The 21,082-nt window shown below is 48.3% G+C and overlaps 1 protein-coding gene across 5 annotated transcripts in view; it reads right to left on the reverse strand.

Annotated features, from left to right (window-relative positions):
- Positions 1-21,082, reverse strand: part of ADAP1 (ArfGAP with dual PH domains 1) — a 49,764-nt gene that overhangs the window by 14,987 nt on the left and 13,695 nt on the right. For all 5 annotated transcript variants that reach the window (XM_021539715.3, XM_021539712.3, XM_021539716.3 and 2 more), the window contains exon 4: positions 13,858-13,940. In XM_021539715.3, coding sequence (XP_021395390.1) covers positions 13,858-13,940 — 83 coding nt within the window. The remainder of the gene's footprint in view (positions 1-13,857; positions 13,941-21,082) is intronic.

Genomic DNA, 21,082 nt, shown 5'->3' on the forward strand with positions numbered 1-21,082 from the left:
TGCAGAGTCTGCACAGGAAGATGTCCCACAGCCTTCCCTCCCCACACCTGGAGGAGCTGCTGCCACCATCCCACACTGTCAGAATCTGAGCTATTGATGATCCTGAGATTGTAGAAAGTCTCTGTCTTTCTGTCCCACTGCCAAAGCAGAAGCCATAATTGGTCTGTGCTGGTTCCAAGGTTGTTTATTCTGTTTATCTCTAACATGTTCTGCTGCCCTACTGCAGCTCTGTCCTGCAGGGCAGCGTGTGGGGCTCTGCCCTCAGTGGGATGTGACAAACATTAAATACCAGAAACTCCCTGGGCTGGATTTACAATAACGTGCCAATATCTGTCACCTACGTTGGACAGTGTGTCCCCAGCCTGAACCAACAGAAAAATGCCAACACCACAGTGAAACATGGAGGGCATGAAGAAGGAGAAAAAGGACAAGACACACCCAATTTCCTTCATCTTGTCCCCTTTGAACCCCTAATCTAGAATCCTAAAATTTTACTTTTGCACCCATGCCACACTTAATTATTACTTATATCAAACACTCAGAGCTTGTAATTCATCCTGTAAGATTGAAAACTCTAAAACTCTTTTCCATGGACAGAGATCACAGCCAGTGTCTCTGGGGGCTCTGTCCAGGGGGGTTCCTGACCCCTGCCAGGGTCCCAGGCCTGCCAGGGCAGCCAGAGGGAAGCCCTGGACTCCCACACCAAACACCATCATCACCCCTGCCCAGCGATGCCCGCACAGAGCTGGTCCTGCCTGCACCTCTGCAAGGCCAGGGAGAACCCACCTGGAGCCCCATGGCTCGTGCAGAGAGCAAAGAGGTGAGACTGGAAGAGGGCAAGGAACCTCGACACCCTCCTCGCACACCACAGTGGGACTCACCAACCTACAGCTGCTCAAAACAGGAATCACCTGAAGGTCTGGATTTTACACAGGCATCCTCAAACCACACCTCAGGAATCAGGCTAAAATAGTCTCTGAGCCTGAAGAGCTTTTGATGGATCTCCTCTCCACACCAATAAATAAAACCTCAGCTAGGCAGCTGCTCACACAGATCAGTCCAAGCAGGCTGAGACGAATTTAAACCCCCAACAGAGCTGTAGAGGAGTCAGCATAGAAGTTCACCACAGACTTTGATGGGTTTAGGGTTCTCTATTCTGGGGCATCCTGGAATAAAGCATTCCCCCACTCAGGCAGCACTTCCATGCAATCACAAATCATGGAAAGCCATTCTCACCCGCAGCACTTCTCTTTTTCTGCTTTGAAAAGAAATCCAAATGGCTTCGAGCAGATCTGCTGCAGTGCTGGTATTGGCTCCTGAATGTCTTTTATTGAGTGTTCAATACATTTACAGTGAAAACTTCATACAGGAAAGGAGGATTTTTAAATTTAGGACTCGTTTCTGCCCTGGCTGCTGGTGTTCCAGCTGTTCCAGAAATCAGCTGGTATATGATGCTCTGGCAGCTGTGCTATCAAGGAAGGAGCATTTGGCAGCACAGCCACAACCTCCAGGTTGCACAAGGACATTTGCACACCTTGATTTTTCTAGAACTATCACCTCCCCTTCCCTGGAGCAGCATAATCCCACTTAATGAACTCCTGGAATTATATAAACCAAGGCTAAATTCTGACCCAATAAATCATTGGTCAGAATTCCTACTGACTTAGCTAGGCTAAAATTTTCTTCCACCCTCTGCAATGCATGAAAGCTTGAAATTCACTCCCTGCTGAGCAGCCTCATTGTCTTTTAGGTATTTTGGGGATATGCTGTTTGTTACTGCCATGCCTGTGTCCCTCAGGGGCTGCCCTGGTTATGAAACTGCAGGTGGCTGCTGTGTCTGCACCTCAAGAGCAGCAGCATTTGTAAAACCAGCCCCATCTAGCCAGCTGGGGAGGCACCTCCCTGTCCCATTTCAGTGGAAGCATCCCAGGAGTGGGGTGTGGACAGATCCTCCACTGCTGCTCTGGAGATTTCAAGGTGAAAACTTGGTGAATTCACTACAGGGGGGAAATACAGGTGATGTGGGCTGGTGTTGGCAAGAAAGAAGCATCAGCAAATGCTCTGGTTCAGAGTTGAGGCTGATCTAACTCAGCTGCATCTCTGGCAAACTCCAGAAAAAGACATGACCTCACCCTGGAGAATGTTCTTTAATCTGGTGAGAGACAGAAACTGCCCAGCCCTGCACAGGTCTCCAAAGTAAAACAGATCTTTCTTTAGTAAAAATTGAATTAAGCTACCATGAGTTGCCATGAAGACAGCATTTTCCATGTTCTTTGTTATCCTATTGCTTCCTAGGCACTCCCTTCTCATTAGTGGAAGAAAGATGCCCCAGCTTTTTGGTCCAGTGTCATTACTCAGGGAATGTGAATGTGCACAGTACAAAATCACTGAGAAATACCAGACCTTAAGCACCATGAACTACCCTCATAAAGCACAGAAAATACAAAGGGATGGTTCTCCTATTCTTTTCTTAAATATTTATCATCCAAGACATGGAGAACAGAGCCTTGTACTTCTCTTCAGCTGTCTCCAGTTGGTATAGGTCCATTTACTGACTGCAAAAACTCAAGGTTACAGGAACAGGCAGCCTGAGCAATACCAAAATACACTCATTCAAGTTAGTTGACCTCAAATAGGGAAAGCTCAAGGACAGGAGTGAGTCATGATAATGATAGTTGGGGTGTTCCACACATTTATTGATCTTATAGTCTATCCCCACCAGCTGGACTGACTCTCCTGGGAACTCCTCAGGGCATCCCCAGGGAGCATCCAGAGCACACCCCAGAACAGAGGTAGCACATTCAGCTGCCACAGCCTGGAGGGGCTCAGACCACCTCACCCATGAGAAACTGCACTAGTTCAGCAAATTCAACCAACCTCAAACTGACCACAAATGCAAGGCTTTTGATTTGAGTTGATAAATGTAAATGCTTCTGTTAAAGGATGACACAAAATGAAACATTTCTTAAGTGTGCTTTTTTGAGAGGGGGGGAAGAAAAATCTTAACTAAATATTTTACACAAAGCCCTTACACGTTGAGCAAAAATTAAAAGACCAACCCCCAGCTATTTAAAATGTCATGAGGCAGCCCTAAGCCCTTCAGCAAGGCTCACACACAGGCTGCTCTGCTTCCCCTGCATCGAGCTGCGCTGCTGCCTTGCTTCTTGCACGAGAGCTGCTGCTCCTTGGCTAATTATAGAAGCTTGGATCAGAGCTATGCTGAAGGCAGCTTGACAGAACCAGCTGTTAAAATTACAGCTGGATCCTAAACTAGCTGTGAGCATCCAGCTTTAGCTCGCAGTGGTCCTACCCCCCCTCCCAGGGCCGGCTGCCAATGCCTTGCTTGGCCAGCTGCGCCTCCTCCCCTAAGTTCAGACCCACAGGTTCTCACCTGCAATTTCTGGCTGCCTAAATGCTTTTCTGCTTTAGGGGAGTTGAAGACATCAGAGAATTTCTCTTTGCTAGATGTTTTTCTTCCCACAGCAGCTATCTGTAAGATCTATCACCGCCCCATCACTTTGTCACTGCAATGTTCATGGATTTCCTGGAAAGCATAACAGCAGTCGCTGGCCTCTTGCCATAGCTCAGAGAGATAGAAAAAAGAAAAGTGCACCAAATTTAACTCTAAAAGACAAGCTTTTGCATTTGGAGTCCTCTCCTTTGCCTTCTGGTGGCGACTTTGTGCGGCGTCTCCTTATCAAGGCTGGGAAGTGGTGCAGCATCTTCCCTTGATTCCCACAGAGCCCCAGGAGGCGGCAGTACTCCTTCCCAGGGGTTTGTACCAAGTCTGAATCAGCACTTCCAAACGGCTCCTGAAAGGCATGAAAGGCTTCTCCAGCTCCTGGTCATATGATGCCAGTCCTGTGGAAATGTCAGCGCATCCTGGCACGGGATCGATGCCACGTGCGGCTCCCTGCCACAGCCCCGCTCCCCTTGAGCAAGAAAAAATAATGGGAAGACAAACCAAACCTGTCATCTCCCCTTGCATCCTCCTGCTGAGTTTAGTTGGTTAAACAGCCCTTTGATGTGCCTTGTCTTTACTGCAGCAAAGTCCTGTTTGATGTTTACACCGTTTGTTTTGTGCTGCTGTGGGGACCCACTCGAGCCCTTCCCAAACCCACTGAGGGTGCTGCAGTGCCTGCTGTCTCTCTGGCTTAGATCTGCTGCTGGTTTCTTGAGTGGATTTTTTCAATTGGATCCATTTCCCTCCAAGGCAATTTGGTTCAGTATTTGTTCACTCACTGGGTGAGTTTTTGCTTTGCTCTGGGTGAGGCTGCAGAGAGCAGAAGTGACCTGCACAGCATCTCCCCCCATCCACCTCCCATGGTAGCAGTGCCAGGACACACCAAGAAGAAGCAGTCATTTGTTTTAAGGCAATGACTGCATTTCCCTCAAACCTCCAAGGAGAGAATGGAGAAAAGTTTCTTGGAGCAAGTCCTGACATGGAGTTGTGTAATGTTAAATGCATAAAGGATTATACTGGAAAGACATGAAAAGGAGACTGAATATCAGCAGTGGGGTCCCTCTGCTTCAGCTGAACATATTTCTGGGTAAACTTTCCTCCTTCAACCATTTCAATATTTCTCCAGAGCCTTTCATCTTAAACTCTTCCTCCCTATTAGACAAAAGGTTTTTGGGGAAAAAAAAAAACAAACAAATCAGGCCTTAATCCCCCTTTTTTGTACCCAAAATCCACAGCACAAGTGCCAAGACATGGATGCCAGACTTCACACAGCCCCACTGGGGTCGTGCCCTGCTCCTGGGGCTGCCAACATCACACCTGACACATGCCAGGTGCTGCACAGGTGAGGAGTGAGCAGGGGGGCTCAGAGCCACCCGAGAGGGGCTCCACCCCCAGGAGAGGCTGTGGGGAGGGGGAGCAGCCCCCCGAGCCTGGCTCCCAGCGTGACTCAGGCCAGTGATGTCAGCCTGGAGAACAGAAGCTGCTCTGTGGCTCGGCAGCAGGAGAAGGAGGTTTCTGTGCCAGGCAAGGTTGCTCCCTGGAGGGATGCTCGTGCTTTAACCCACTCCTGACAACAGCACATCAGCCTCCAGTGACCTTGGTGCTGGGCTGGGAGAGCTGCAGGGTTTGCAACTCCCACCAGGCACTGACACCCCCAGCCCTCTGATGGAAACCTCTGGACAGGGGCTGCTTTTTGGGGGCATCTGTACAGCACTCAGAGCACTGCATGCAACAAAATGCTCTTGAGAATCCTTGAAATGCTAAAATGCTCCTTTAAAAAGCCAGCAGTGGAGGCTGCATCCTTTTTGGAGAGGGCTAGAGCCCCGCTGCCACTTAGCTTGACACCCTGCATCCCTCCCTGCCATGCTCCCCACTGCTCCAACAGCCACAAGGAGAAGCACCAGCAGAACCTGCACAGCACCAAGCTCACAGCAGGCTGCAAAACTCAGCCAAGAAGCCAAACTCCCTGATACAATCCCTGCCTGGCTGTGATGCTAAATCACTTCATCCTCTGGGACACTGAGACAGGGCAGAGGTCCACACCAAAGAGGTGCAGCATCCCTGTGCCCTGGGCTCCTCACTGAGCCCCAGACCAGCCTGCTCAGAGATCAGCCCCACCTTCAGCTGCCCTGGGTGCAACCACACACAGCCTGAGCTGCTCCTGCTGCCAGCTGGCAAGAGGGAAAATGCAGCCAGACTTTGGGACCCTGCAGCCAAGCCCTGACAGACAGGGCAGGACTGAGCGTGGAGATTTGTAAGGTTTTGCTGAAATCCAGTGAGAGCCAAGCCTGGTGCTTTGGTGCAGCCAAACACAGGAATCAGTTGCTGGGAATTTACTGGAAATGGTGATTTAACAGAAGCACCACTGATGCAATCCCAGTGTGCACACCAAGCACCAACATGCACTGCAGGGAACTGGTGCCATGACTCCCTACCACAAAGCATCTCCCCCTCCATGCCCACATCTCTGCTTTGCAAAAGCCAACATGAATTCTCCACAAAATACAAGGCTATCCTGATTTTTATGCTTTTTAATCACGTTCTGCTATTACTTTCTTATTTCCATCTCTAGGTCTGTGAGGAATCTTCTTACAGGGATTGGAAAGAGAGGCTAAGACAGCACAAAAAAGCATCCCACAGTGATGGATGCTCCACAGATCCCATGACAGCCGCATCTTCCTGACACACACTGCTGCCCTGAATCACAAAAACAAGAGCTTCCCATCAGTGAGGGGCAGGGAAGAAAATTAGGGAGCTTCTCTCAAAGCCTTGCACTAATACTTGAGCCTTTCAAGCATCAGAAGAGAATTTAATCCATTTTACAACTCGCATCAGATAACAGTGACATTAAAAAGCAGTCGGGGCCAAGCAGCAACGTCTTTTTGAGGCTATTAAGTAAAAATAAATTAACTTATTTCTTTATATTGAAAATTCCTCTCTACAGACTGAGATCAAGGCCGACTAAAGCTTTTGACAGCTGTTTGCCCATCATCCACATCTGCATTGAGGTTAAATAGAGATTTACACTCACGGGAACTTCTGAAAAACTCAGACCTTTGGATCAAGATGCAGCCAGTATTTTCAGAAGTTCAACTCACAAAATGTTAGAAGAGCCAATTATAATTAGGCTTTTTCTACATTTCTATATATGGTGTAAATCAGGAGGCAAGCCACTGGCATTACAGGAAACTTGCCAGCAGAAAAGCAGAATGAGGGGGAAATAAACTGTTTATTTGCACGATACTATTCACTTTACAGACACCTAACACAGCCAGGGCTTTCAAAGCCATTTATAAATTTGCAGCATTATGTGGCACTAAAGCCTTTACTGTGGAATTCAGAGTCTAACGTGACCTGGTGTTTATCCAGTGCCATTTCAAACCTCACTGCCCTCAGCAGAAATACCTCTGGGGCTGCAGCTCGGGTTTGGGCACAGGAACACAAACACCACAATCCCTGCAGGGATTCCAGCACCGAGCAGGTCCCGGGGATGAGAAACTGGTTTTGTTCAACACTGGGGGCACATTTACAGACACTGCGAGCTGCCACTGCCACAGTGCTGACACCAGCTGAGGAACTGCCCCGACACTCGGACACTGCTCGGACACTCGGACACCCCTTGGACACTCAGATACCCCTTGGACACTCCTTGGACACTCAGATACTCCTTGGACATTCCCAGGACACTCCCAGGACACTCCCAGGACACCCCCAGGACACTCCCAGGACACCGCGGGGGCTGCCCCGGGCTGGTGCCGCAGCCCCGAACAAAGGGTGGGCAGAGCAGCAGCTTTGCTCCCACACCAAAGGCTACTTTTAGATGTTTTAAGCTCGTAAGGAACAGGGGGAAGGGAGAAAAGGTTTAAGGAAAAAAAAAAAAAAAAAAAAAAAAAACCCAAAGGATCTGAAGTGTTTCTGTGCCTTGTCAGGTCAGAGAGGAGGCACAGCCCTGCCCTATGCCCAGGGCCACCTGCCCTGGCTGTGGAAATGATGGAGGATGGCTTCATGCACACACCGGCCCCAAAGCAGGCAATGCCACCACCCGGGGAAGGCACTGGGATGCTCCTGCACACCCCAGGGCACCCAGGCAGGTGACCCTGCTGTGCACCACTGCCCTTCCCTACATCACACAGTGCCTGGACAAAGCCCGGCGAGATGCTGCTGATAACCCTCAACATGGTTGCTTTCATCTCCTGGTTTCTCTTATTGCTCCTGTGAGCTCTGTTTCCTAAGGAACCAAGGCTTCTGTGAGCATTGCTCATCCATCTCTCCCTCTGGCTTCTCAGCATCTTGGATAATTTCAGCCAGATGTGGCTCCTGTAGTTGCTGAACACTCCTCTCCCTTTCTCGCTTATAAAGCAATGGGGTAATTCTGCATTTTCCAGAACCACCCTTGTGGTGGGGCACTGCCTCTCCTTCTGTGATGTCTGACATCTCCCTGCTCTCACCTTAGCCCAACCATACCCCATCCTGCTCTGTGTTTGTGCAGTGCTCAGCACAGCATCACCCTGACCACGCTCAGACCTTCACCTGGGAAAAGCCAGGAGAGCTGCCCTGGAGCTGCTGGAAATATAAAGAGGAACATCAGCCAAGGATGTGGGCTGCACTAGGGGAAAAAACAACAGTGAACTAAATCTTCCTGCTGGTCTGCATGAGAGAAGCTGAGATGGCAGCTGGCTACCATCCTGACCACACACATGAGCTGGCTCAAATCCTTCCCAGTGCTAAAAGCAGCTCTTGATTTAGCTGACAGCACCTCAGCAAGAGAGGTTTGGTTTAACTCTCTTATTTAAGATGCAGATCCAGTGTCTTGTCAGCAGTTAAAGGATGCTACAGGAAGGGCTTATGCCATTTCTCCCCACTTGCAAGGAGCTGGTTTCACACATCAGCTCTGCCCCAACCCTTATCAAGTCACTCCCACAGGGGTGATGCTCTGACTATGGAGCAGGTCCAGTGGGATGGAGCAGTGTTCCACATAAAGACTTCCAGACAGCATAAACCAGCACAAGAAATAGGAAAGAAACCCCAACAACACAACCCACCTTTGTCTCTCTTGCACCTCTCATGGGAGCCCAAATGTGGGAACACTCTGTTGCCACAACCCTCACACTGCTACAGTGCCCTGAATGGGGACTTGGTTATTTCTTTCAACCTTCTCACCAGCACCCTTTTCTCTCCTGGTCCAACTGTCCTTCCCTGCAGCACAGGAGCTGCAGCAGGGCAGTGATTCCCTGGCACAGCTACGTCTGTGTACGTGACAGGACCCTGGGGAAAATCCCTCTGGAGCAGCACACTTCAGCCCAGCCCCGTGCAGCACTGAAAACCTGCAGCCTGCACAGGAGGTGCCCTGCTCCCCTCTCCACCCAGAGATAGCAGACCCTGCCTGTCCCCAGCCAGCCATCCTCCCAGCCACAGTGTCACCACACCTCCTGTCCCTCGCCACCTCCAGCCCTGGGCTTCACTGCAAGGTTTGCAAAGCAAAGGGAGGGGAGGCTCTGCTGTGGCTTCACAGCCCCTTCTGCACCAGCATCTCCTCAAAAACCACGGGGGCTCAGGGCTCAGCCAAGGCCACCAGGAGCCCTCAGGCTGATGCTTTATTTCTTTGCTCAGTGCTTTGGGCTGTCTGATGTGCAGAAAACCCCGTGCCCTCTGAGGCTGCCATTAGCACTGGTTTGCTCCCTGGGTGCTGCTCAGCCCTGTAATTTGCTTCTGAGGTTGTGAGAAAACCCACGGCAGAGCTGGTGTCGCTCTGACACCCACAGCTCCTCACTGGCTGGAGGAAATGGGGTAAGAGACAGCAGAGCATTGGGTCTGTCAGTTAAAATAATTGGATTTTAACTGCAACACTGCTCACTGTTTTGTCTCATGAGGCCCAAAATAAACTGCATTACATCACTGCAGGTCACATTGAGCTAATAAGGATCTCTTCCTCACACTGGCAAAGGACATTTTTGTGTCCCCTGTGTTTTTTCCAGTGCTTTGCAGTCAGAGCTCCTTCCAACTGTGTGAGTGCAGGGGAAAATTAATTCAAACTGCTGCCCAAATTATGCAAGAGCCTCATGGAATGGAAAGTGCACATTAACAGATTTTACTATTTTAGGGTGTTCTTTTATGTCTCATAATTTATTTTGCCATCATATTTGCAGACAAATGGGAAACAACACAGAAACCAAGTAATCCTGAGGGTTCTGAGAGAAGACAGTACAAGCAAATAAGCACCTTCAGAGAAATGCTACCTGAATAAACCACAGCTGACCTGAATAGTGACAATATGATCCAGCCCGCAGCTCTATAAATACAGGAATACAATCCAACAGAGCCTAAAGGCCCGACCATCACTGACTTTGCTAATATCCCCAAAGTTTTGTCTGTATCTTCCAGCCTTCTCAGCAGCTCCAGTGGAAGCTCACAGGCCACCTCAGGTTGCAGTAGCACCACATTATTTTACTCTGCAACCCAAGAGGCATCCCACCCATCTATGGAGCTACTGGCCAAATAATCCCAGTCTCCCACATTCCACCCCAAAGGACAGGGTTTAAACATTCACCTGGTGCAAATCTGGATTCCTCCAACACTTTCATGGGACCTATGATAATTTTTATCAGCTGAGGTGCCCTAACTTCCCAAGACCAGTGAATGAAAGCAGTGAAGTCAAAGTTCAAAGGGCAAAGAATTCTCTTTTCCTCTCTCTCGGCCACGTTCCCATTCTCTCATCTGCAGCCTGATATGCATCAGAGCAGCTTCACCTTGAGCAGTTGATATCATCACAGTGCTCCAGCTCTGCAAATACTATTCCCTTTCGCTCCCTCCACCTCTCCCTTGGCTAAAATAAATCCCTTTGATTAAGAGAAATCAAGAGCACCCAACTGAACTAACTTTCAGCAGGTCCGCTGGGATTTTGCCAGAACTGCCATCTATCAACAGCAGTGGAAAACAACCAAGCTTTTTAAAACCGATCAAAATATTTTTAAAATTTATCAAACCTTGCAATTGCCTTGAGATACAGATCCAGACTTGGATGACAATTACAACTGGCCCCTGTTTCTAGGAGAATTCAGCACCCATGCCCCATTAAACTCCGTTAGGAGGGACAATTAGCTGGAGACTGGCAGTAATTTTGCCAGTTCATTTACCAGCAGGGATAAAGCCAACCTGAAACGTGTGAGAGTTTCAAGACAGCTATCGTTCTGTGCTGTTGTACAAGAAATGTACTGCTGGAGAAAGGGATGTGGCCATGGTGTTAATTAGGATTGCTGGGGTGTAAATAATGTTTTGTTTCATAAAGTCTGGCTAGGGCAAACAAATTATTCAGCTCATATTACAGCTGAATGAAGAGCTCAGATGTATAAGAGGGTGTCTCTGAGAATCGATAGTGGATGACTGAAACATTTAATCACAGTTTTACTGATCTCACTGCACCATCTGACTGGCCAGTCAATGGAGCTGATATCCTCATTAACAACAGAACCATCAGTCTGAAACTCTAACAGGGCAGAGGAGCTGAAAGCTGGGAACAGCACATGGGTTTGTGCTCCAAGGCTTCCTAGGGAGCAAGGAACTCTAAATCTCCTTCAGAAGGTCCCATGTGCTGTCCCACCGTGGGTGAGTGGCTGTGATTGCACAGCAGAGCCCCAGGAGGGGCCATCTCACCTGAACCAGGACCCGTGGATCCACAGCCAGGCTCCTGCCTGGCTCAAGAGCTGGTTTCAATGCCCAGCACTGCCCACACTGGGCATTTCTGCACATGGGAAGTGACTTTGTTTCCCAGTTCTGATCCTGCTACCTGGCATCCCTCTGCATCTCACAGGGCAGATGCTTTCAGCAGTCTGGGAGACTGCAAGAGCCTTTGGGGCAGCTGCTGCCTTTGCATCCCACCCTGCTGCTGTTCATCCCCCTCCCCAGCAGCTGAGGTTTGCTGCATCCTCCTGCCAGGCTTCCCTCTCAGCCCTGACCTGCACATCTGACACTCCTGGCCCGAGGCTCATTCCTCCTGAGCCTGGCAGCTCAGCTGTGAGAGCTTCTCTCGGCATCTACAGGCTCCAGACAGTCTCTCCCCAAAGGATATTCTGAAAGACACTGAATTTCTGACCGGGGTTTCATCAGGCTGCCCAGAAAAGGATGTTGCTCAAAACTATTCCAACATAGCATTTTCTTATTTTTCATGCAGTTATTGAACAAACATCAGAATGCAAAATAGCCCCCGGGACTGGAAAATGGAATTAAATCTTCCAGCAAACATGAGAAAATGGATACTGACATTTCTATTAGCAACAAAATGTTTCATGCTTAGAAACTGGTAACCTGACACTGCTCCAGGAAATTCAGGAGGGTGAGGAAAAATGCTCTGAGATAGCATTAGGAAGAAACAGATCTAGAGGTACACTCCAGTGAGACACAGCTGGATGTGGGGTGGGCAGGAGGGTGCCCTGGTGGCACTGCCACCTCGGTTTGTTCACAGACAGCTCAGGCCAGTGGGAAAAAGCAACATTCCAGACCCTGTGTCACACCCAGCTGGCAGGAGCAGGCACAGGAGGCCCAGCACAGTGACAAAACAGCCCCAATGTCACTGGAATGGCACAAGAACTGCCCAGACACCCAGGAACATTTCTGCTGGGGACATTTCTGCTGGGGACATGCTGAGTTAATGGTTGGACTCGATACCTCTCCAGCCTCAACGACTGTGTGATGTTCAGAGTGCTCCTTTCCCACAGGACACAGGGTTTTCCCTGGGCTCCCTTCTCAGGACACAGCCCCAGGAAACAACCCAGCCTGAGAGCTGCAAGCTGCAGCAGCAGCTGGTTTGCAGGACAGGCTGGAAGGAGGGGCTGGTTTTGGCACAGGGTGAAGGAGAGGTGGGCAGCATCCCTGGGGATGGGATGGTGCAGCAGAAGGGGAAAGTTGGCACTGGGAGTTTGGGGGGTGCATGCCCAGCTTTGTTTCGTTGTGACATCAGCCTGGAGGAGCCTCCTGGCCAAAGCTCCCTTCGGAATTTACTGTCCAGAACAACCAACAAATGACATCCCAGCTGCACAGGTCATTTGTGTGGCTCCTGTGCTGGGTTTTGGGGATAGTGCCATTCTCAAAGACAATTCACAAGCTAAAATCACTTTTACATCACTTACATGATGCCCACCAGGCTGTTTCTCTTCCCCTCCTCCTCCCCAGGACACTGCTCACTGAAAATGGCTCACCCTCTTCTCTTCCATTCTGTATTTAATGGCTTTTGAACTTCAAAGAGAGGTGAGAAAACCCTTTCACTTCAGCATGCAGTTAAATATTGTGCAGCCACATTACTGAAGAACACCTACAAAATACGCTGCTAAAATAAACTCCCCTTTGAATTCTTCTTATAATATCTTTCAGAGAGCTCAGAACACACTGCCCTTCTTCCCACACAGCACTGAAGCACCTACTTCACTTTAACCAGGTACACACTCTTCTCAGAGTCGAAAGGACTCATCATGTGCTTAAAATTATGCATTTTCCTCAAGTACTTGGTTGAATCCCAGCTTTTATATCCAGAAGTTACACAATAGAAATTGGAAACATTATTCTTGGGTGGGTATTATACACACATTGGCAGATACATTCAAAAATTATCTAAGAAATCAAACTATTTATTGTTAATAGAACATGTCCGACTCCAGCATACAGCTTTTATAAAAATCTAAAATAAAAATGTGCCTAACATACTCTCTATGAATATGGATACGCCCCACACACTGTGTGCCTCATGTACACAATACAGCAGAGCTGAAATGCTCAAAACATAAATTAAAAATATATGAGATCAGAATTTAATTGTGGTTTTCATAACAGCAAACTGCTGGAGCTACCTGCATATTATTAGTCTTGAAAAGCATCATGAAAATAATATTTTAACCTTTAATCTGTAACATGGTCTTTGCTAATAAAATTATCCCAGAGTCATCCAAGCACATAGCTGGTGTCAACTACTTAATATGCAGAATAAATTAAATGCTACTTACATATAGCAAAGAAATACCCAGCTAATTTCATGCACTTTCATGCTAGTGCAGCCACAGAGCTGCACCTCTCCAAAGCCAAAGTCACCTCGAGGACACAAATGTCCTTTATCTCCACTTCCATCCAGCTCCACACCTCCTGCTCCCAAAAAGAAACCCCCTGGTGCTTGGCCGGGCTCGCTCCTGCTGAATGGACTCATGATCACTGATTTGTTTCCATCAGGCATCCAAATTCCCCAAATCAAACACAGGGAATGCCAGGAGGGATCTTGTGCAAAGACCACACTTACTTCTCCTACTTAATGACATAAAGGCAATAATCAACATAAAGAACATATAAACAGAGAGGGAGAAAATGGAAGGTGCTGGACATCAAAAAACTTATCTGCCAGAAGTGTCTTTCACTACCTGCAGAATAAGGCTCCTGCTTCTCACTGTGGATGAACTCTTTTCGTTCATATTTGGCTCTGATCCACTGTTCCCGCAGTAGTCTGGAAAAAAAAAAATACAGAGAAAAAGAAACATGGTCCAAGACACACTAAGAAAGAAATCAGAACCATTAATTTTTCAATAAAAGCACAAGTGTGATTTAAAAGTCTTCCAAAAATTGCATTGTTCAATCTGAAGTCAAGGGTTTCTTCTGCTTACAGTTGGACAACAATAAATCATTTTCCAATTTTATTGGAAACTTATTTTTTTAAAATGCACAGATTTAGCAGAACAGCCTGTCCCCACCCACCCAATCAGCCTCTGTAAAAAATTCCCTCAGTACATGAACCATTTTAGACCTAATTTTCTCAGGCCACATTCTTCAGTGAACAGGGTGAGTAAATGAAAAACCCCAGCTATGTACAAAAGAGAGATTACTGCCCTGAAGATACCACTACACAAGCAGAAGGTGCTGAAAACCCATCTGGCCAAGCTCTCCCAAACTCACAGCCCATACTGCCAAGTTTAAGAAAGCAGTCTATGATGCATAGCAGCAAATATGATTAAAAAGTCCTTTACTTTTAATACTGAAATTATACTGATGATTTATACACCAAGACCTCAGATTCCAAAAGGGAAAAAAAATACCCCAAATATTATAATTTTTTTTTTTTTGCTATTTTATTTCCGCATGAGTGCTCGAACCAATGAAGTAACTTTGATCTAGAATATGCTGGAAGATGCTTCAAACCATTTTTAACTGAACTTATTTCTTAATTGCCCTAGAACCCTAAATAGCCCAAGCAGGCAGATCACACTCAGAAATAAAGGCATGTGTTATCCCAGCTTCACAGCAGACATTTTGGAGCTGCCTACACTGAAGACAGTAAAAGATCCCCCAGCACTGAGCACTGAGTGTGTTTTGTAAAACCATCACATTTCAACACATCAACTTCTCTGCCACTGAAAACTATACATATGCTTAATCACCTTTTCTTTTTTGCTGATTATGCAAACTAAATGGTATTTTTCAGCAGGCACATCCCAGAAATGCTCAAAGAATATAAACATACCAACGCTGCTTATGAAAATTCATCTGCAGGTACAGCAAACACATTCAATAAATCTGCAAGACACTATCCAATGAGAACTGTGGCTGTGATTGGTTTCCTGGCAATACAGGAGGAAATAATTACACAGATTTTGTTCCTCCCGTTGTGTCAGCTCCTTGCTTGGGGCACCAGCCTTCTCCCCAAGGCTCGGGGAGCACCACTGCTTCCCTGGCCCCAAAACCCAGCTGCGAGCTCCTGCAGCAACAGAAACATCACCAAGTCTGCCTCTCCCCTCCTGCTCCCATCTTTGGCTGTTACACACCTGCCAAGTTTGCTGTGAGCTCTGAACAGCCACGTCCCTCCTGCTGCCATCCTGTGCTGTGCTCTGTCTGGGTGCAAGCCACCCTCACGAGGTTCAGGTGCACTTTGCACCATCACAAAAAGCTTGGAAAGGACCCTAAAGGTCATCCCATTCCAACTCCCCTGCCACGGGGCTGCTCAAACCCCACCCAGCATCCAAGGGTCCAGCAGGATGCCTCTTCTGGATCTGATATCCACAAACACAGAAGCCTGATGACCCAAAAGATGGCACACAAATGCCTGCTCTATAATTCTGTCAATAATCAGCAGAGCTACCGACTTTTAATCATAAAATAAACACCAATACTTGAACTTACTGCCCTTCTTGCAATTTTTCCTGGCCAGCTGCTGCGGACAGCTTGTTATCACTGAAGCCAAACTTGGACCTTTTCAAGAAGAAGATGAGGGATTGAACTGGGAGGAAGAAAATTCACACCACCCTCAGCTCCAGCTGACGTCAGTGGCTTCAGCAGGAGCTGCAGCTGCTCCGAGGCTCTGAGAATCACGGGGGTTCAAGTACAGGATAAATTCAGGCTCACGTGCAGCAGTGGGAAACCACTCCTGCTGTAGGATGCAGGCTGCACAGCAGATGCCCTGCAGGGCTCATCCCTGGGGAAACATCCCCTGCAGGGCCTGGCTGCCCACAGCAGGCACCACACCCCAAGGGAAACCCTGAGAAGCTGTAAAATCCTCTGGGGGCCTCTCTCAACATCTGGCTCTGCTGGCAACTCCCAGAGCATGTGGGAATCCAGCTGTGCCACCTTCCCAGCAGCTTCCTGGCACTTCACACATTCTTCCCCTTTCCTTATCATCACAAACCCAAGCTTTTGCAGCAGTAATTTCCCAAAACCCAAGACACACCAAGAGCAGCTCACAGTTTGGACAACTCAGTGCAAGGCCACAAGCTGCAGCTTCTGCTCCACTGGTTATTTATAGAAAGCAGAACAGCTCCAGTAAAAGAAACCAAAACAAAAACCCAGCTAGGAGTTCACCATCTCCCTTCACTGCAGGACAGAAGCTGAGCAGGGCTTTGACCACATTCACTCTCATGGACTAGATGCAATCCTGCCATAAAAAGCTGCTGGGGCTAAACCCCAGTCTCACCAGCACAGCTCTGATGAATTCATCCAGGAGCAGGAAGGTGTCCTGGGATCTATAGGAACTGAGAGCAATTGCAGGGTAGAAGACCCTCAAACCATACAGGGATTGTAGGAAAACAGCCACCATTTCAGTAGACTGATCTTAATTTAAGTATATCTTCAGGGGCTTTAGAAATATCTGTTGCTGTGTTTCAGCTGAAATGAACTTTTCCAGGTGTGAATACGTGTGCATGTAACCCAGGGCAGACATCACATACCCAGCACAGGAGCCTCCATCCAAATCCACCTTTGACTCCAAAAGGAGTTCTGTGACCAGAAAGGAGTGTAGGAACAGCCCCTTGGGATTTTACTGCATTTCTGGTGATGGGATAATGCAGCAAATCAGCAAATATATTATTTTTGTTTGTTAAAAAAATCTAAGTGCATCATTCCTAAACTGCGGAGATGCACAGCTTTCAGGATCAGCTCCAAAAGCTTTAACAGCCCACTTAAATCTGTCAGGCTGCTGGTTACAGGGAACTCGTCGTTTTTTGGCAATTAGAACAGAAAAGTCCTTGTACTCATCAAAAACCTAGAGGAAAATCAACAAAACAAAACAAAACACTATGGAAATCCACATTTCCAACAGATTAAGGGAAATATTCATCCCCCAAATGGGAAAGGACTGAGCTTGACTGAGGGACAGCAGGTCCAGAGGCTGAAAAAGCCATTGGAGGCACTTGTTTGCTTTCCTGACCACCCACATGAACACAAGGGCTCTGCCAGGGGCCAGGCAGGAAGGTTCCAGAAGAAGCCACTGGAGCAGTTTTTTCTTGGTCCCACCTACTCAAAGCTCACAGCAAAAGGCACCACAGGAAAAGCTGCTCAAGCAGTTTAATATCAAACTGTGGCTGCACAGCCTTGGCGTGCTGTGTGCAGGAGGTGCTGGCCAGCCAAATTCAGTCTCCAGTTTATTTTTTCCCCAAGATTGATTGTTTCTCAGCTGGGCTGGCTGATGCACTCCAGAGCACACCCACAGATGCTGCACATAGAAGCTGGGGATTTTTTGGAGACATATGACAGACAAGAATCCCCAGCCAGAGGTGAAAGTGGCCCAAAAAACATCCAACACCACACACCACCACTGCCTAACTGCATCCTTGTGAAGCACCATCAAGCCCAAGAAAGACAAAAGAAATGAATGACATCCAGAAACATCATTTCCAGAAGCCAAATTTGTAGCTTCTGGAATTTCTCAGAGGTTTTTCCAGCAAAAGCCAGCATGCTTTCCACAGGCAGCTTGGTGGATGCAGCTATGCCAGGTTTCTGTCAAAAAACTGCTCTAATGAAATTTTAAGTCAGAGTCCAAATTCTCTGCTCAGACTGGAAGGAGAGCCACTGCAGCATTGACTAAAAGCCTGTCTAGCTTCACTCTTTTCCTATCTAGTAAGTTCTTGCTGTGAGGACTTGCTTTTAAAGAGCTTTGTGGAGGCATGAGACAGCTGGGGGCTTCTTCCAGGCTCTCTGTGCATCACATCAGCTTGTAGAGCCTGAGGATTGATGTGCCATCCCCCTAGCAAGCTGCAAGAGGTGAGCAAAAAGACAGGGGTTTGGCTCTCAAGGCATAAAACCCTTGCATTGTGGATTTGGAGAATTTAAAACTGATTCTGAGTATGCAAAATCACAACATTCTCAATTAAAATGTTAACTGGCTCCTCTTTTGTTTGATTGCTTTACATGCACTGTCCAGTACACCAACACTATTTTTCAGAATGGTTAAACACCAATTAAAAACATGTAGGAAACAGCCTCTGTCGGTACTACCTCAACCTTGTAGCAATTTCCTTTGGAAATTAAAGGAATCAATATTAATTAATACGTTTACAAGCTAACAGCAAAGAGAAAATGAGCAAGAATAGAGAATACCATGGGTGATCAGGATTGAAGGACTGAGCAGATCTCAGTATTTGGGTGACTCAAAGAATTTCTGAGCCTGAGTGACCAATTTGAGCCACCAAAGAGGCTCCACCACTTGGGACTGAACTGATGCACAGCCACTCCCAGTGGCCACACTGCAGCACCTCCAACTGTACACCCAAGACATCAGGCACTTCTGAGAGCTGTGAATGTAAAATCTGAAAATGCTTATTAATAACTAGCAGCCTGAGCACATCTCAATTTTACACCTGTGGACATTATATAATGAAGTTTTTATGTCTATAAAGATTTTATTATCTATGAGGTACTGGCAAAAGGAGGTGGCAGAGGAACTGGTGAGAAGTTTGCACCCCTGACTGCCACTGTGCCCATGCATGGCAGAGGAGGGGACTGGGGCTATGCTGACCTTCTCACACCAGATGGAGGTGATGGGCTTGGTAGCTCCTCTACCAAATCTCAAATGATTAGAAAAATAAAAAAAAATCCAGAGATCTATCAGGCAATTTTTCCTCTGCACATCTCAATCAATACAAAAAGCCAGTTCAGCAAATAACTGTTGTTCTTTAGATGTGTGCTTTTCTCTGACTGATGCCTCATCTCGTTCCTGATACCACAGAACCAGCACAGCCCAGGCCATCTCATCCTGCCCCATTTTTCTGTGCAGACAGTCAGAACACTGAACTGCTCTGCAGGAGGAGCAGATGCAGCTCCCACTTATCCAAGCACAGAGAGAGGAGCAGAGCAAAGCTCTGCAGCTCATTCCCAATTCCACACCATGAGGCTCTGCATTCCCAAGCAACAGAAAACCTTGGTAAGTATTGGGCAGGGACAGGGATGTACTTCCAGTTCTGCAAAAGCCCAGTAGGAGATTATCTCCCTTTCTTCTATCAGTTTCCAGCCAAGTCACAGACTGAACAAAGCCTTTTTCCTTTGCTTTTACTCAGGAGTGAGTACCTGCTGCTGAGTGGTGACTCAAAACTCAGCCATGTGCTTGCAGCATATCTGCCCCACAAAAATCTGTTTCACAGCTCTCTTCTGCTGCTGTGGTGTACCAAGCTGGGCCATGACCATCCAAAGAGAGGTTTTGTGGTTTAAATTCCACACCCAAAGCTCTTTGGGCTAATACTGCGGCGGCACAGGAACATCCCAGAGCCTGTGACTCATTTCACTGTCAGGGACTCCCCAGAGGAACAGGAGCTGGCAGCTCTGGTCACCGTCCCTGGGTCATGGATCAGTGCTGGCTGACAGAGAAGATGAGAGGAAAGAACAGGATTTTTTGTTTGGGGTTTTTTTGGTTTGTTGGGGGTTTTTTGGTGGGGTAATTTTTCACCTACGCACTTTCCTTGGGCAATTTCAGAGCACCCCTCCAAGTCTCTAACCTTTGCTGAGTGTCATGCAGAACCAGGAAGCCACAATGGGGCTTGTGAAGGATACAGGAGCCAACTGCAGCAGGCAAACACCACGAATTTCCCAAAGAGCCAACTACAACATAGTAGGCATGAAGAAAAAAGAACAAGCTGGCACTGCAGCACTTCTTCCCTCTTGCTCCGAACTTCACAATTTGTCATACAACCAAAGCAGAAGGATTCCAGAAAGAGCATTATAAAATTAAGCTTCAAATGAACAAGTAGCTGCCCAGGCTCTGCAGCTGTCCAGCATGTGCTGCTGTTGGAATTAGAAGCACCAAAACCTCCTGATGCTGCAGAAGGTGGTTGGAATCATTGCCAGTGCTGGATGGAGGTGTCATCCATGGTGATGCTTCCCAGGGCTGCAGGCTGGGAACAGCTCATGCTATTGCAGTGACTGGACTGCAGCGAGGCGGGGAAAAAGCTAAATATACCTCCCAGTAAAAAGCAGCACTCCCCTGCACTTGTTTAGCATGCATCTGTTGAGAGGCACACAGAGCCCTGAACTAGAGACAGAAAAATACAACTGGGCACAGCACCCTTGAGACACTCCCAGGGTGTGATGTGCCCACAGCTGCTGATCCTGCAGCAGTGTCAGGACATTGGCTGCTCCTGAGAGAGGTCACATCCACCCCACTGCATCCTGCTGCTTGGCAGGGACCCAGCAGTGCTGCTCCAGAGAACCCCTACCAGAGCAGAGCTCCAGCCTGAGCACAGGCACCAGGCCCTGCAGGCTGGGAACAGCCCCAGTGCAGAGCAGGCACAAGCTGGGACCACAAAAGGCTCAGAAACTGGTCTTCTAGCTGCTCCCAGGAAGCCTGGCCTTGCCTCATCCTCCCAGTGAATCAGTAAATAACCAAAACCAAACTACAACAAATCCTTTTAATTCCCTGCTCCAGCTCCTCACAGCCCAGAGGTGCCCTTCCATCAGCCATGGGCACGGGCTGTGCCTGGAGTGGCTGCCCCAGGAGGGTCCCTGGGAGCCCAAACAGCCCCAGGAGGGTCCCTGGGAGCTCAGAGAGCCCCAGGAGGGTCCCTGGGAGCCCAAACAGCCCCAGGAGGGTCCCTGGGAGCCCAAACAGCCCCAGGAGGGTCCCTGGGAGCCCAAACAGCCCCAGCAGGGCTGTGGCTGGAGCTGAGCCCTGCCTGGCAGAGCTCCCCAGAGGGATGCAGGGAGGGACAGCACAGCAGCCAGGCTGAGCTGCACCAGCCCAGCAGGACAAAGCACCCGAGCTCAGAACCAGGCACAGACACTCCTGCCAGCCCCACAGCAGCAGGAAGGGGAATGCTCCTGGGCTCCAAGCTGCCTGAGAGCAGGAGCAGCTCCCACTGTCTCTCACTGTGCACAGGGAGCCAGGTGTGATTGGCA

This window comes from Lonchura striata, chromosome 16 (assembly GCF_046129695.1).
Source record: "Lonchura striata isolate bLonStr1 chromosome 16, bLonStr1.mat, whole genome shotgun sequence".
NCBI lineage: Eukaryota > Metazoa > Chordata > Aves > Passeriformes > Estrildidae > Lonchura > Lonchura striata.